The sequence below is a fragment of the Portunus trituberculatus genome, chromosome 38 (assembly GCF_017591435.1).
Source record: "Portunus trituberculatus isolate SZX2019 chromosome 38, ASM1759143v1, whole genome shotgun sequence".
Classification (NCBI taxonomy): Eukaryota; Metazoa; Arthropoda; class Malacostraca; order Decapoda; family Portunidae; genus Portunus; species Portunus trituberculatus.
The window spans coordinates 4,768,482-4,786,398 of NC_059292.1; the positions used below are offsets into that span (position 1 = coordinate 4,768,482).

At 40.4% G+C, this 17,917-nt stretch overlaps 2 protein-coding genes across 6 annotated transcripts in view; both read right to left on the minus strand.

Annotated features, from left to right (window-relative positions):
* Window positions 1-4,405, minus strand: part of LOC123514767 (serine/threonine-protein kinase 26-like) — a 103,853-nt gene extending 99,448 nt beyond the window's left edge. For 2 of the 4 annotated variants that reach the window (XM_045272898.1, XM_045272897.1), the window contains exons 1-2: window positions 4,058-4,405; window positions 1,520-1,534 (exon numbers count right to left, since the gene is read on the minus strand). In XM_045272898.1, the coding sequence (XP_045128833.1) occupies window positions 1,520-1,534; window positions 4,058-4,075 (33 nt within the window). In that variant the 5' untranslated portion in view covers window positions 4,076-4,405. The remainder of the gene's footprint in view (window positions 1-1,519; window positions 1,535-4,057) is intronic. The other 2 variants (XM_045272900.1, XM_045272899.1) reach the window with 1 other exon arrangement.
* Window positions 4,406-8,101: 3,696 nt separating this feature from the next.
* On the minus strand, window positions 8,102-17,595 carry LOC123514674 (DNA primase large subunit-like). 2 transcript variants are annotated; one of them, XM_045272712.1, is made up of 10 exons: window positions 17,517-17,595; window positions 16,463-16,682; window positions 15,990-16,102; window positions 15,601-15,822; window positions 13,941-14,036; window positions 12,433-12,570; window positions 11,150-11,479; window positions 10,049-10,244; window positions 9,395-9,562; window positions 8,102-8,446 (listed from the first exon to the last, which is right to left on the minus strand). In XM_045272712.1, the coding sequence occupies exons 2-10, from the start codon at window positions 16,608-16,610 to the stop codon at window positions 8,238-8,240; spliced, it is 1,620 nt and encodes a 539-aa protein (XP_045128647.1). In that variant the 5' UTR covers window positions 16,611-16,682; window positions 17,517-17,595; the 3' UTR covers window positions 8,102-8,237. The 2 variants fall into 2 exon arrangements, with proteins under 2 accessions (XP_045128647.1, XP_045128648.1); XM_045272713.1 differs by having other exon boundaries at window positions 16,463-16,625; window positions 17,517-17,564.
* Between the last annotated feature and the right edge of the window lie 322 nt (window positions 17,596-17,917).

The window sequence follows — 17,917 nt, forward strand, 5'->3', positions numbered from 1 at the left end:
AGTAACTGACGTAGTATAACAAGGAACTGTTTCTGAATAATAGTCCTGGAAACTATACACATCTATCATACACTCACACAAACCATCTTAACCTTGTATGTCCTTCACACTGAATGACAACACCCTGCAACCCTATACAATGCATCACCGCACCACAATGCATCACACCACTGCCCACCAATAGCGTCTGGCAGTGATGGAAACAAGAAACTGCTGTGTGGACGCTGTTGCTTGACAATACACATGCCACGCCAGGCTTGCTCATGGTGTCTGGACAGTGTTGGACAGAGTGGCCGGTGTGCAAGGTCACTGCTCTCTCGTAACCCAAGACACACCACCTGATGAAGCATGAAGGGAATGAGACAAGAAAGGAATAGAAGGAAGGAAGGAGGGAAGGAAGGAAGGAAGGAAAGAAGGAAGGAAGGAAGGAAGGAAGGAAGGATATAAACATGAAGGGAATGAGACAAGAAAGGAATAAAAAAGGAAGGAAGAAATGAAGGAAGGATATAAACATGAATGGAAGGAAAGAAGGAAGGAAGGATATAAATGTGAGAGCAGGGAGCATAATGCCTTATTTCCCTAATTTTTTTGCAATGTCACTGTGAACAGATGCAAACCTCAACTGTCTCATCCAGGAATTTGAACCCAGGACCTCTCAGTCGTGATCAGCATGCTACTTCACCATCAGCACCAGGTGAGAATAGATAAGTGTCATGTCACCAATACACCACCACCACCACCACCACCTCTGCACCTCATGTGCACAAAACACATTCCTTCGATGTTCCTCAGATTAAAAACACAGGTTACATTACTCAAACCAATGAACACATAGGGGGCTTTACATCTCAGTGCCGTCATAATAAAGATAACTCGAGTAGCGGATAAAGGACACTCCATCCCTAAGAAAGAACTACACTTGGGGTCATCACACAGAGAACTCTACTTAGTCATCACACTACACTGAGAAAACTTGAAGGCGTCACACTCGGAAAATTAAAGGGCCATGTCTTCACACTAAGAAAAGTCTACCCAAGATCATCATACAAGGAAGACCATTAATACAGTTCATCAACATTGTGTCTCACAGCACATTACACCACCAAGTCTGCCTCATCTGAATATAACAAATGAACATCAATTTTGTCACTAACCGAAGCTATAGAGTATGTGCATTTGTGTGTGTGTGTGTGTGTGTGTGTGTGTGTGTGTGTGTGTGTGTGTGTGTGTGTGTGTGTGTGTGTGTGTGTGTGTGTGTGTGTGTGTGTATTGTGTGTGTACTTATTGCTAAATCAGTGAGGTGGTGTGACATTCAACATTCAACATTCAGCCGGTGTCATTGGTGTGTCTACGTAAAAGTGCAAAACATGCAGCAAAAAAGAGAGGCTGTGACGCACCAGAAGTGGCCGGCCGTCATGCACACACACAAGGTCGCCATCAGATCATTAAAAGGTCTTGTTTCTAAATATTAACCAGTGACATTCTCAAGCGTGAGTGCACCATGAAATGAATCACTCACCTGAGACTGTGAGGGCTGTGGAAACAAAGATACACAACTGTCAGAAATAGGTCACTTTACAATGGCCTGTGGTATTGTAACGCACACTCAACACCTTCAGATTTTTAGGCGCTGCAAATCTAAACAAATGTATTACCAAATTTGAAAGAAAAGATCCAAGAGAAAAGAACAATGATGAAGATAACATGAGAAAAGTGCTTAACAAATATTATAGCAATTTTGGAAGAGATGGAAAGAGAAAAGAGTCAAGGTGAGCAAGATGATGGGAAATATACCATCAAGTGAAGCCATCTGCCCGAGAATCACCTGAACCTGAACTAGCCTTGAAATATCACACATCTCTCTGACACCAAAATATATGTGCCAGATACAGTTCACTATACAAAGTTCAATAACACAAGTAACACCTAACTGAGAAGAATTGGAAAACATATGGTGAATTGAATGAAGAATTAGCATTTCATCTCAAAAGATATAAATCAATTTGACATTTGTGAAGGATTCCTATTTGGCCTACATGGACACTTGAAAATATAATAAAAACAGCATTCAATCAATCCTTACTACTTCCACAGCACTGAAAGAATAGGTAGGTAGTTGCATGTGGTAAGTTAAGTGGAGAATTTGGATTGCAGGTAACACAAAACAATGCATACTTTCACTTTCATGATTTACTTTTGGTTTTCATTGTCTAGTAAACATTCTGATTGTAGAAAACTACAGATCCACACAATTTCTGCTGTGATTTAAAGAATTATTACTATGGTGTCATTAATGCACCATGTGCCACACCCCTGTGCACTTTGACTGCCGTGTACCTAACAGCCATATAAACACCGGGCATGTCCCCACCACCATCAATGCATCATTATAGATTCTGGATAATACTGTTAGTTACCAAGGTTAAGTGAAGTAGCAACAACTTCCCCATCCATAATGCAAGTAAGCCAGGCTCAGTGATGACTGATGAGTGGCCCCGCAGCAATGGTGAGCGCTTCTCGGCTGCGAGCTTTTCATATGAGCGACTTCCTGACGCGACCTGGGTGGTGCGTTATGACCGCGTGCATAACTGATCACCGATCATCGGTGGTGGTGGTGGTGGTGCCGAGTCGTGCGACCCAAACTGGCCGTATGAAAGGGCACCGATACCCAAATACTACAATGTTTCTCTTTATTGGAGTGCGTCTGGTATATCTTTTTTTCCTCAACATGTATTTCCTTTATATATCAAGAATGCAATATTTCAGCATTGAGAACAAACTCAGGTAAGCACCGAGTACGTGTACGTACGTACGTATGTACATGCGGTCCCTGCATATCAACTGGATGAGTCAGTACAACAATAATGACATCCACGGATTATAAGACCAACACAACAGCTGTCTTCACCAGTGTGTGTTTAGCTACGCCCTGCAGCGGCGAGGCGGCCTGGCAGCAATGTTTACTGCCGTGACGACCTTCACCAGCACCACACCACCACACTGCCTGGGGAAGACAATACGGTGGTTCCCTACCGTGAAAATAAAGCATCTATCATTTTATTCATATTATCTCCCGCAGACTCGACTCCTCTTGCCTCACTCAACACCAGTCAACACACACCACTACCACCACCACTTGACAATATGGTCGTTTTATAGTAACAAACTATCCTATGCATACTATTTCCCACTGACTCATGGCTCGTGCCTCGCTCAACATCACGTCAACACCCACCGCCACCTGACAATACGGTGGTTATCATGCACCAAGCTAACATACCGCATTCGTAACTCGCCTTGCCTCATGACTCTTGCCTGCCACTCGCTCCCTCACTCGCGCATTCCCGCCCCGTCACCCACCCACTCACCACCACCACAGCCTCACCGCCTTGCATAGTGGGGAAGGCAAGAGCGTCACGAACCCACACAGGACACGGGGACAAGAGGACACGGGCCGTTAATTAAGCTCCATGACGGTATTGATCAGACAGGTGAAATGATAACACGGGTTCCTGTCCCCCAGTGAACTCATTTGAACCCATACTAACTCCACCCACGTTAAGTTGAAATTCATGGGGTGGCTCTACTCGTTCTTATAAACAGTACACATACACATGCCCAGATTTAGATACACAGGTAGGGTCCATGTTAATCCCACGCACACTTCACTTCAAAAAGACACAAAGATTGCATTTTTGCCTTTAAAGCAATAGAAAATGGATATATAAACTCACGTAACCCATGGCAACCCACACCACACCAATCCATGCCCAAATAAAGGTACACACACACACACACACACACACACACACACACACACACACACACACCACTTAGGAAAATAACAATGGTAGATTTAATTCATTCTTATCACAACCACGCCTACAAAAAATAAAGAAAACACAGTAACATATACTCAATTATACCCTAAAAAACAGTTAACATTACCAGTGAATTCCACACCCACAAATAAACCCATGATACACAGTGATACAGATTCCACTCCCCCATAGACCCATACCCAGCCATACCCAGGGAAACAGTGACTTGTACTTACCGAGTCATTGAAGGCCATGGCTGCTGGTGCTACTGCTGCTACCTGCTTGCTGTAGGGGAGGTCATCCAGCCGTCACCTGATTCTGACACTTACAACCCACACTCACCGAGAGAGAGACAGACAGACAGACACCAATAGCCCTTTTAAACTCCTTCTCTATCTCTCTCTTTCTGCTCTCACCTCTCACCACACTCACTATTTAGCCACCAGGTCACTTCACCGCTTTATATCACCATCCTCCGCCACTCTGGGCTCGGGTGTTCACGTCATAGCCTGAATATTGGCACTGCGTCACGGACTAGCCTCAACTCCCTCCCTCCCCTATGACTGCCTCCGCCATATTGAGTCCTGGTGGCGGAGTGATACATGTTTCTGTCAATCCTCCTGCCCCTCGCCTCCGCCACGCCGCCTAGTCACCTCCTCATTAACTCCTCATAACTCCCTCATCCTTGTATTTAATTAGTGTTCATGTGTGCCGTCTGGGCTGGGTGTTACTTGAAGTTGTTGTTTGCCAGAGCGGGAAAGATTCAGTCGCCGTGTTTTTTTTTTTAAATATTCACGTATAGTCTAGCTCATTTCAGTTCACGAATTAGCTTTATACCAGTGTCTAATGTTTTTTTCTAATTAAAGAATTATTGATGTCTGATTACGCGTATGCTAATGAATATGATCTAGTTTGGGTGTTATTTGAGACTGATGCTTGCTAAAGGGAAACATTTCAGTAGATCTTTGTCATTCACATTAATTCATGCAACGGGTTAGCTTTATATCAGTACCCGGTGCTTTCATTAAGGGATTATTGATGTCTGATTACGTGTATGCTATTGAATATGATCTAGTTTGGATATTATTTGAGACTGATGCTTACTAAAGGGAAACATTTCAGTAGGTCTTCATCATTCAGATATTCATACAACGGGTTAGTTTTATATCAGTACCTGATGCTTTCATTTAAGGGATTATTGGTGTCTGATTGCCTGCACGTTTCCATTGATACGTTATGACCAATCTGTCACTGCACGTCCTTCTCCATCTTAGTGATATATGTGCTTTAATGAGGAATTATTGATGGTTTTAACCCCTTCAGTACTGGAACGCATTTTCATCATGGATTTTGGGTGTGATTAGACGATTTTATTGACATTAGGAAGGGTCTATGGAGGTCAGAAGATTAATGGCCATGGTCTTTACTATTTTAATCTCCCACATGAGTTTCTGAAGCTGTAGAAAATCACCAAAGAGTAAACAGAATGAATATGGAAACGCACGTCTTGATACTGAAAGGGTTAAGAAAAAATGTAAGGGTTTCTTTCTTCTTCATCTTCTAATTCTAATTCTTGTTCTTGTTCTTCTTCTTCTTCTTCTTCGTCTTTTTCTTCTTTATGTCAATGGAAGGGAGAAAAGCTTGCTGGAAACATTACTCGTCAGTACTCTCTTTACTATATCTACTTCGATAATATCTATACGTAAAAATTGCTTTAATTAAAGATCGAATCAGTAATATTCAAGAGAGGACACTCGAGGAAACCACTTCATATCACATTAATCAACTCATCAAACTCTGATACACTACTGTCCGATTATGTAAGAAATACTTCAGTTGAGGAAATTTTAATAGTCTATCACTACAAGCAAGGAAAGCACTATAGCAACTACTTCATAAAACACAACACCGTACAACTCAGTAATACCTATAGTTAGTGTACCAAATACCTGATAATATTAAATCCCTCAGCTGGGGGAATTAATCGGATGTGAATAACAACGAGGATGACTCATATAGACTTCTCATATAACGCATTGCAACTCACAAATGACTTATGCCTACATCAAACTGAAGTCATTTCAAAGGGAGAAACATTTCATCAGAACTCCTTACAACTCCCAAACTACTCTTTATACCCAGTGTTTTGTTCATACACATGTCTTTTAACTGGGAAATTATTGAAGGAATCAGATATGGAAGGCTGTCTGGTGTTCTCTCAATGCAAGCGAGGTCCAACAGATGTGACCATTTTGCAGCCGCCACACCACTGCTTAGAAAAGGTTCCTGTTTAAATGCACACGTAATTTAAGGATGTTTTTACTGCCCTACTGATAGATTAAAAAATTTTCCACAGGATTTACACGATAAATGTTCGTTAAATCTTGACAGGTCATCTATGTGGCCTTCGAAAACAGTCGCGGTGAGAAAATGAAGTGAACGCGAGCTACAGTCACACACAGCATCGCATATTTGGATTAGTGAGACTATTAGAATACTTGGACTCTTTTTTTCTATTTTATTTTATTTTATTTTATTATTATTATTATTATCATTATTATTTATTTAGTTTTTATTTATTTATTTATTATTATTTTTTTTGCTAAATTACATAAAAGCGATGAATCTGTCCCCTAGTGTGTGAAATATCAGAGGGAACATTACAAGTACATCACATTCCACGCGTCTAAAACCTTACATGTATCCCTCAGTCTGAAGTTGTAATCTCGCGCTATCTACAATGCTATCTCTGTAGACTGGAAGTGATAAGAGATAAATAGTTAGGGTTGTCGAATTTCATAACAAAGTGTATTTTATGCGGAACTGACGTCAAATAATTAAGACTCTCAATCTCCTCCCCCCCTCCACACACATTTTTTTTTTTCTCCTTTATAGAGCACTCTGAAAACTACATCGTGCCAACAGTTTTTAACCCCCTTCATGACTCGGACACATTGTTTTACTTTGAGATTTGCGTAGGATTAGACCATTTTGTTGACATTAGGAAGGGTCTATGGACGTCAGAAGATCAGTGAACACAGTCTTCACTATTTTAATCCTCCCTACATGAGTTTCTGAAGCTGTATAAAATCATCAAAGAGTAAGCAGAATGAATATGGAAACGTGTCATGGTACTCAAGGGGTTAAGTGTCTTTTTTTTTTTTTTTTTAGCCAAGTAACAGATCAGCAAGATATTACATTATCAAAGGCAAAACCGCTCTAGGTAGTAAAATGTGGCCTTTGAAAATACTCGTGATAAGAGCATAGCCTTTCTGAACACAGGAAATCAAGCTATTGGGGTTATCAAGAGTGTTTTCATCATTGAAGTAATAGTCTATATCACAACTTACATCAATACTTAGGAAAACCCTTCTAATAATCTCTGTGGCCATGCAGACAGGAAACCAACATGTTTTAGAATTCATCTTCTTGTCAGTTTGATGAAATTGCTTAGTAAAAGTATAGTAAGATTATGAAAGACACCATACATATACATATATACACATACAAAGGCTGTCTCCCCAAAAAAAGGTAGATGGCCAAGACCTTCACATTCCCACAACTCTTTTGTCTCCTTGACCTCTATTAACCCCTTCAGTAATGGGACACATTTTTACCTTGAGATTTGTGCACAATTAGGTCACTTTATTCACATTAACAAGAGTCTATAAAGGTTAGAAAATTAACGGCCAGTCTTCACTATTTTAATCCCCCTAAAAGTTTCTGAAGCTGTATAAAACCACCAAATAGTAACCAGAATGAATATAGAAACGTGTCATGGTACTAAAGGGGTTCAAGAGAGTAACTTCTGCCCTCACTTCATAGGACCAGTTGCAGGCTGCACTATATTCCAGTAGCTGCAGCTTTGGTTTTGCTCTTTTAGATGACTGAAATATACTCCAATATAAAGAACTATATAACCTTCAGCAGTCAATAGGTAAAGTAATAGACGTGAATGAATGGAAGAGCCTCCCAGACAGTGCTGTAAATACTAAATAAGTTCATGAGTTTGAAAAAATATTAGATGATGTCTAGGAAGATGAAGAACAAAGGTTTCACTATACTGGAAAAATAGGGAGCCTTAGTCACAGGCTTGACCACATGACCATAAGATCTAGAACATGTAATTCAGAGCTGGAGTTGCAGGCTTGAATCAGCCTCTTCCAGGAGTTGTCTGTTTGTGTGAGTTTATTGACTTAAGTGACATCAGATTAACAGACTGATAGAACCAGCAGTAATGTGTCAAACTAATTTTTCAAAGTGTTAGTAATACTCTCAAATTAGTTAGTATATACTTTATGTATCAAAGCATACAAATATAATAATCATCCATGTGTTCAATAATCATATCCATACACAAAATACTCTACTATAAAGCACAAATCCACAAGGCAATGTCTCCACACAGTTCTCTGATTACTCCATGCACTGTTCCAACATGGCCGCCTCAATGTCATCATCAAAGTACATGTCAATCTCCTCCGAGACAGTCATGGTGTTGCCTCCTGAGGGCTGAGTGGCTGGCTGAGTGGAGGGCTGAGTGGAGGACTGAGTGGATGACTGAGTGGATGACTGGGAGGAATACATGAATGTCGGGGTGGTCTTCACCTCTGACTGCTTCTTTCCTGGACAAACAGAAAACAATTTGTGTAACCCAACAATGTACAATCTTTCAAAATGTTTAATTAAGGAAATACAAAACTACCTCTAGTCACAGGATGGATATTCTCTAAACTATGTGGTTTACTATCCACACAGTGTTCTTCAAACTTTTTTTTGTCATGATGCAGTTTAATTTCATATGCTACTTCCTTCACCAACAATAGCTTGCAATCAAGTTCTGGACCCTGACCTGTACTCAAAAACTGATCAAGACTGTAATTCCAGTTCTTATGTAGTTCAACAATTCTTTCATGTCATGAAAAACAAAACTTCTAAATCAATGGATGGATACATTACAAATCATTCACTAGTTCCAATCCTTTTGTAATCCAACATAATAATATATTCCAATATGCATTTTCTCACATATGAAAATAATTTCTGATCAGTGGAAGATCATATTGCAAGACATGAACTTCAATATCCATCCACTAATCCTCAATGCTTTACACAGCTCTCCTTCAAGCAAGCACCTTCCTTATTAGTATTATAACAACTGGAGGCCTTAGGATCTGAAATCATAGTGGTATCAACATTTTAAAGCCTGTCAAGATCATTGGGTGTTGATGGACAAACTGACCTAACCATCCAATGACACAGGAAATTGGAAAGAAAAATGACAGAATAGTTATTATGATACTAATGTCTTAACCTTCACAGGTTGATTTCAGTTCCAGTACCAATGATTAACCCCTTCAATAATGAGATGCATTTTTCAGTATGATTTTTAGGTATGATTAGACAATCTTATTTGTATTAGGAAGACTCATGAAGGTCAAAAGATTAAAAGCCAGCGTCTTTACTATTTTAATTCCCACACCTTTTTCTGAAGCTGTAAAAAAATCACCAATCAGTAACCAGAATGAATATGAAAACATGTCTTGGTACTGAAGAGATTAACAGTTTCTTACCTTGGCTGGGCTGCACCCCTCCATTCAGGAACTTCTGGCTCTCCTCAAAGAACTGGTTGGGGTGGTTGATGCCGGCGTCGATGGGTACGCCGTGTATGCTCTCCCAGTAACGCTGACACGCTATCTGATAGTGCCGCTTGTTCACCAGCTCCATGATCTCATCAATAACTGCAGAAAACAGGACAGTGGTATATGTAAAATGACACAAATGGGTTATATTGTATGTATCTATGTAGCTATATATTTTGATCTTGCTAACTGCCTCTCTGCATAAGGCTTTCTTCTTCCTCTCATCCCTATTCTGTCCAACTCGCTAATACAAGAGTTAATCAGGCCTCTTAATCTTTCATATCTTTCTCTGGTAAACTCTGGAACTCCCTGCCCACTTCCGTATTTCCATCTTCCTATTATTTGACTTCTTTTAAGAGGGAGGTTTCAAGACATTTGTCCCAGGCTTTTGGCTAACCCTATTAATATTTCTAGGGACTGGCAATCAAGTGGACCTTTTTACTATTGTTTGTTACCCTTGGCTGCCTTCCCCTCTTACATAAAAAAGATATCTACATTGAAAAACCAAGAGATACATTTATGAGATTGTATTGCATCTCCACTGGTTTGATTCTAGTGAAGTTCCTCCCTCCCTCCTTCCCTCACCTTGGTTAGACACTTTGTAGGCCACCAGCCGCTGCCGCAGAATGGCAACATCGGAGTGCTTGAAGGGACAGCCGTGGACGTCGCCAGGTGCAATGTTGCCCATGATGATCTTTATACAACCATAGGGGGAGAAATCAGTCTTCTTGCCCTCCTTGCCATAGTTGTACCGAATGCCGTACGAATACCTCTTATCAAACTGTGAAGAAATACAAAATAAGCAGGTAAACAGTATGAATATATGCACACTTCATGAGTCAACGTGATGTAAATATTGGAGGCAGGGAGCTCTATGATACAGTGCTCAACTTAAATACCACTTCTCAAACCATGAAGAAAGGGAACTGTCAATACAAAATAAGCAGGTAAATAGTTCGAGTATATGTACACTTCATGAGTCAACGTGATGTAAATATTGGAGGCAGGGAGCTCTATGATACAGTGCTCAACTTAAATACCACTTCTCAAACTATGAAGAAAGTGAGTTATCAGTAAAAGATATGTAGTCATGCTTGTGACGGTTAGCTCTATGATACAGTGCTCGGGTCACACTCAACAGGCTGTGTAGTTCAACCCTGATTCATGGCAGCTTCTTGGTGGTGATCTTTCATAGCTATAATATGTGTATAAGGCAGTATCGATCTACACAATGATCAGTTCTTTACTTAATTCAAGGCATTCACACAAACATACCACACTATTTTATCACTTAATTGCAAGAGGGGCACTGGCCAACGGGTAATGAAAAAAATGAGGGAAAAAAAGGCTAAATGACATAATACAAGATATGCAAGTACTAATCTCTGAAAAAAAAAAAAAAGCTAACTGATGTACCAATCTGAAAAAAGACTAATTGACGTATCAATCTCTGAAAAAAAAAGACTAAGTGACACACCAATCTCTAAAGAAAGTTCAAAAGGCATCATTCAAAACTGAAGGATAAGTCTAGAATTCTCCCACTTGAAAGAACTCATCACAGGAAGGAAGGAAGGAAGGAAGGAAGGAAAGAAGGAAGGAAGGAAGGAAGGAAGGAAGGAAGGAAGGAAGGAAGGAAGGAAGGAAGGAAGGAAGGAAGGAACACAGCAGCAGACAGAGGCATCTTACTGTGTCAACGTCCATGTTCTTGAGGAAGTGGGACCTCCAGAAGAAGAGAGCGTCCTCCAGGTTGAGTCCGGCAGCCTTGAGGAACAGACCGTAGATGACGCGGCCGTTGTACTTGAGGTGGTGTGTGGTGCGCAGGGTGTCGTTCAATTGCCGCATGCACGGTGGGAAGGATTTGTTGGCCAGGGTGTCGATCATGTCTGGGGTGATGCGGCAGGTGTCGCCATGCTTCTTGGAGGAGTAGTCCTTGCCGGTGTAGCGCTGGTCAAAGTCGTGCAGGAGATTCACCAGCCGCTCATCACTGTCCAGCTCAGGCAGTGCTCGGCAGGTGGTCTGAGGGAAGAAATGTGGTGTGAGTTGGTCGATGTGTGCCATACATAAGAATGTACGAAAAAGGAAGTTGCAAGAGGCAGTCCCTGTATGATTAAAACTACCTAATTCCATCTATCATCCCCATCCATGAACTTATCTAATCTTCTTTTAAAGCTCCCTAATGACTCAGCACTGACTACATGACCAGTGAGTCTGTTCCACTCATTAACCACTCTGTCTGAAAACCAGTTTCTTCTCATTTCTCTCCTAAACTGAATTTTTCAAGCATAAACCCATTACTTCTGGTTCTGTCCCCACTACTGATCCTAAGAACTTCACTCAGGTCCCCTTTGTTAAAACCCTTATACCACTTAAATACTTCTATCAGGTCTCCTCTTAATCTACATCATTCTTTCACTGTGATGTGCAACAATTCACAGCACAAAAACAATGAATCCTTTATTAGCATCTGCAAGAAAGAAAATAAGAGGAATCAAAAGAATACATTTAGCAATTACTAGCCAATACGATGATTGAAGATGGCTGTAGAGTGAGATGGCATGGTTCAAAGTTATTATTAACCCCTTCAGTATCATGACACATTTTTCTATTCATCTGGTTACTAATTAGTGATTTTAAACAGCTTCAGAAACTCATGGAGCGATTAAAATAGTGAAGATGGTGGCCATTAATCTTTTGATCATACACCCTTCCTAATGTCAATATAATCATCTTATCATACTCAAAACTCAAGGTACAAATGAGTTCCAGTACTGAATGAAAAACACACCACATAGCAGGGAAAGGGTAAAATGATCTCAGAGAATGATGGATCTCTTCATAAACTAATGTTAACTCCATGTCTAAATTCTGAGGCCAGTGAGGAAACAATATCTACTCTGAATTACTTTACACAGCAGGAATCCTTTGTGGTGCTGACTGAATGACACTCACAAGGAAACACTCTCACTCACAGTCATATCATGGGACAGCTTGCTCCTGAAGGAACTGGTGACGAGGGTGGCCAGGTCAGTCTCTGGGACGTACGCGTAGCCTTGCTTTAGGAACACCTTTCTCTGCCTCACCAACTCCAGTGCATCGATGAAAGGAACCTGAACCAACACAAAGGAACAGGTAGCAATAACACACACAGGGACTGCCATGTGTACTGTGCAGCCCAGACAATTTTCTTACGTCAACTTGGCATAAACATGACAAAAGATTGTGATTGTCATAAACATTTATCATTACAGAGACATCCCAAATAACTGTAGCTCTCTCTGAAAAAAACATGGATAAGTTGTGTGTGGAGTGGTATATAATTAAAAGAAAAACTATGTAAAACATTTAAAACAACTGCCAAACCTGATAAGAAAACTTAGAGGGAGGAAGATCAAGAGTAGGACAGAGCATGAGATGTGGAGGTGGTGGAACTGTAAAGGATGGGAGTCACAGAGGGAAGATGCAGCAAGAAAGAGATATAACAAGAAAAGACTCAAAGTATATGCTACCAACCACAATAGAAGAATAAATTTAACTCATATATGAACATTTGTAATATATCTTAACCCCTTCAGTACCATGACACATTTTCTTATTCATTCTGCTTATTATTTAGTGATTTTATACAGCTTCAGAAGTTTATGTGGCGATTTAAATAGTGAAGACAGAAGAAGACTGTGGCCATTAATCTTTTAACCACCATAGACTCTTCCTAATGTCAATAAAATTGTCTAATCACACCAAAAATTCATGAAAAAAATGTGTTCCAGTAGTGAGGGGGTAAAGAACCTCAAGTTACATCACATCATTGAGTCTTACTGAATGCTAATGATGTGGTATATGGGTTTGCTAGATCATAATGAGTGAATGATGTGGCAGCATTAATAGTACAACACAACACTGTAATCTCTGGAACTCCCCGCCTGCTTCTGTATTTCCATCTTCCAATGACGTGAATTCATTTAAGAGGGAGGTTTCGAGACATTTATCCCTTTCTTTTGACTTTCTCTCACACCTGCATGGGGACTGGCAGCTTAATGAGCCTTTTTGATTTTTTTACTCTGTTGCTGTTGGCCAGTTTTTCCCACTTACATAGAAGAAGAAGAAGAAGAAGAAGAAGAAGAAGAAGAAGAAGAAGAAGAAGAAGAAGAAGAAGAAGAAGAAGAAGAAGAAGAAGAAGAAGAAGAAGAAGAAGAAGAAGAAGAAGAAGAAGAAGAAGAAGAAGGAGAAGGAGAAGGAGAAGGAGAAGAAGATAAAGAAGAAGAAGAAAAAGAAGAACAAGAAGAAGAACAACAACAACAAGAAAAGAACAAGACAAAGAAGAACAAGAACAAGAACAAGAGAAAGAAGAAGAAAAGAAGAAGAAGAAGAAGAAGAAGAAGAAGAAGAAGAAGAAGAAGAAGAAGAAGAAGAAGAAGAAGAAGAAGAAAGGAAAAAAATAAGAAAGGAGAAAGAAAGCCAAATAAAACCTTTCCCTCACCTTATAGAACGTCATTCCCTCCATGGTGTCCCCGGTGACGTTCATGCTGCTGGCCAACAAGTTCTCCCGCTCACTCTGCTTCTCCTCGGCTGTGATCTGACGGCCAACACAACAGTCCCAGTGTCACATAACAGTATCAGTGTCACACAGCAGTACCAGTGTAATCTAACATGAGTACTAGTATCACATAACATCAGTACTAGTCACATAAGAGTACCAGTGTCACATAGCAGTACCAGTATCACATAACAGTACCAGCATCACATAAGATCAGTACCAGTGTCACATAACATCAACAACAGTATCACATAGCTGTACCAATGGCACATAACATCAGCACCAGTGCAATACCAGTGTCACATAACATCAGTCCCAGTGTCACATAACAGTACCAGCATCACATACCATCAGTACCAGTGTCACATAACATCAGCACCAGTGTCACATAACATCAGCACCAGTATCACATAGCAGTACCAGTGTCACATAACAGTACCAGTGTCACATAACATCAGCACCAGTATCACATAGCAGTACCAGTGTCACATAACATCAGCACCAGTATCACATAGCAGTACCAGTGCCACAAAACAGTACCAGTGTCACATAACATCAACACCAGTATCACATAGCAGTACCAGTGCCACAAAACAGTACCAGTGTCACATAGCAGTACCAGTGTCACATAACAGTACCAGTGTCACATAGCAGTACCAGTGTCACATAGCAGTACCAGTGTCACATAACAGTACCAGTGTCACATAGCAGTACCAGTGTCACATAGCAGTACCAGTGTCACATAGCAGTACCAGTGTCACATAGCAGTACCAGTGTCACATAGCAGTACCAGTGTCACATAGCAGTACCAGTGTCACATAACAGTACCAGTGTCACATAGCAGTACGAGTGTCACATAACATCTTTTTTCTGGTAACTTCTTGAACTCCCTGCCTGCTTCCTTTAAGAGGGAGGTTTCAAGACATTTGTCCCAGACTTTTGGCTGACTCTGTTAACCTTTTAGGGAACCAGCAATCAAGTGGGCCTTTTTTGTTGTCCTTGACCAGCTTGCCTCATAACATCAGAACCAGTGTCACATAACCTTCTCTTGTGCAAACGTGCAGGTCAAGGGCAATACAATGAAGATAAATGAATACACTAACAAAAAAGCTCAATAAGAAGCCACTCCCTAATGATAAAAAGGGCCAACGTTGGAGATGTGACATGCAGACATAAGGTATAATTAAGAAAAAACTGGTAAAATATTTAGTATACATTAACTTCTCAATTATTCAAAGTAACACATCCCAATCAATGTTAAAATAAAGCCAACCATTTCACAAAGATTCTCAACACTGTTCACATTCCACACACTATTTTTTTCTTCCTTTATGGGGCATACTCTGGAAACTGCATTGCATCAGTTTTTAAACCATTCCGTACCATGATGCATTTCCATATTCATTCTGCTATTTGGTGATTTTATACAGCTTCAGAAACTTATGTGAGGGGATTAAAATGGTAAAGACTGTGGCTACTAATCTTCTGACTTCCATACACTCTTCCTAATGTCAATAAAATAACATAATTGTCCACAAATCTCAAGGTAAAAATGTATCCCAGTATTGAAGTTAAGGGAGTTTTTTTTTTTTACTTCACTAACCGATGTGTAATGGAGGTTGTTGATGGCCAAGAAGTTCCTGATGTCTGAGCCAATCCTGGTGGCCTGGAGGAAGCGCGCCTTGAACAGGTCTGTCTCGTGGGTGATGAACCAGCGCCGCAGCTCCTCGGTGCGGCAGTAGGCCAGACGCAGGATGAAGTGAGACACGTGGTCCTGCCGCCGCGCCTTCTGCACCTCGTCAGTATTACTTTTGGTGTTCTTCTCCTGTTAGAAATACCAAGAACAATTCTCTATTAGGCTCCCACAGAAGAATATGCACAACAAAACAAACTTCACCTCTTTACTTACTAATAAAGTCAAGCTGATGAGACCAGTTTTACTTTAACATTATTGCAGACATGTGTCCTATGACTATATGTTATGTAACTCACAGCCAGAATGATGAAAAACTTGTTCTTTGCAAATTCTTCATAGAGTTTGGTGATCCACTCCTCTGAATTCTTTATGTAACCGCTGAGGTTCAAACGCTCCACGGCTCTCAGAACTGGAGAGGAGAGGTGATGATGAATGCAAGGGATTACAATACACTCTAATAAACTGTATGATAGAAGCAAAGTTGTGAACTCTTCCAATGATGAATAGTTGACAGATGAAAAGAGAATAAAAATACAAAATACATATACTACAAAGGTTGACTCTAATACATAAAAGTACAGTAATTGATAATTAAAGAGACACAGGACACTGTAATATACAAAAGGCAGGAACAAAGATAATTCTATGTCAATGCAGGAAGATTACTAATATTCTTGTTGTGACAAGCCTCAATATAATGTGTCATAAGTTGCTGGTAGCATATACAGTGTGAATGAATGCATACAGCTCCTTCCATATCAATGCTTACCTTTCAGTCTTTCAAAGGCCATTTCATCAAATTCAGTGAGAGAAACATTTCCTGTGGGAGGCTCTTTGTAAAACTGAAGCCCAGAGGAATAGGAGGCTTCAGCCTGTATGCGCTTCCTTCGCAATGCTCTTCTGCCTCCAAACTCCATCCTCACCAGTGTCCTCTGAGGGAGAGTGGAGGTGTTGGTGAGGCTGGGTAGCAGGTACAGGGGAGGAGTGGACTGAAAAATGATAGTAATTATTGTACAAAAATGCAGATTTGGCAATTATATTCATGTCACTCATACAACAACAAAAAGTGTAGCCCAGGGAGACCAGCCCCCTTTGGCTTCCCTTAGCTAGGCCAGTCTTTTTCTTTATGTAAGTGGGGAAGCTGGCCAAGGGCAACAAAAAATCGAAGGAAAAAAAAAGGTCCCACTTGAATGCCAGTTCCCTTAAAGATAAAACAGAATTAAGCAAAAATCTGGAAAAAATGTCTGTGTAATAACCTCATACATATCAATATGCGACACAGATTGTGGTGCCATGGCCTGGGTGTTAGTCTTCTCTCCCTCACCACTCACTTCCCTATGAAGAAGGAAATAATGTAAGAAGTGTGGAAGCACAGAGAAAGTCAGCAGAACTTGATGGACAGAGAAGAATACAATGATAAGAAACATGAGAGAAGCACCGATACAGATTCCCTTTGTGCAGCAGACTAGAGAAGGAGAGAGTGACCTGACCTGACCTCACTTCATCAGAGATCTCTTAAAGTGTTTTAGAATGGGAACCAAAGGCCAAATTTCCTGACCTGACTTAATTTCGAGATCTATTGAGAGAGAGAGAGAGAGAGAGAGAGAGAGAGAGAGAGAGAGAGAGAGAGCACCCTTATCAATGTGGCTGTCAGGACTCGGAGAAGCTGTCGTGTGTGTGATTTGTTTGTATTTATTTACTCTACATGTTCTAGGTAATCTCAGCTTCCATACACTGGCGGTACTGTCTGATGGCATGGATAGAGTACTGTAACGGGGCTCACGTGTCCTTGGTATTGATGGTTTTGTAGTAATGTGACTCACCTGGGTAGAGTGAGCGAGCCGTCCTCAATCAGTCACTCACACTTTTACCGCCAAAAGTTGTGTTTACAAATACAAGTCACAGTCACCACACACACTCACTACTCTGCATCCACTCTTACATTACTAACTAATTTTTGTTTTGTCAGTTTGTTGTATAATAAAAGAGAAATATAATTACTGTATTGTTTTCTAGTTTTAAACATGTTGCAGTCATTACATACACACTATTCTATGAGCCCGGTATATCTATTCCTACATCACTATCTAATCTTAATGCACTATTTTTGTTGGTTTGTGTTGTAATTAAAAATAGATGAAATCATTGAAGTATTTCCTAGTTCTAAAAAGTCAGTCACCACATATTTCTACATCTACTCCTACATCACAACCTAATCTTTATG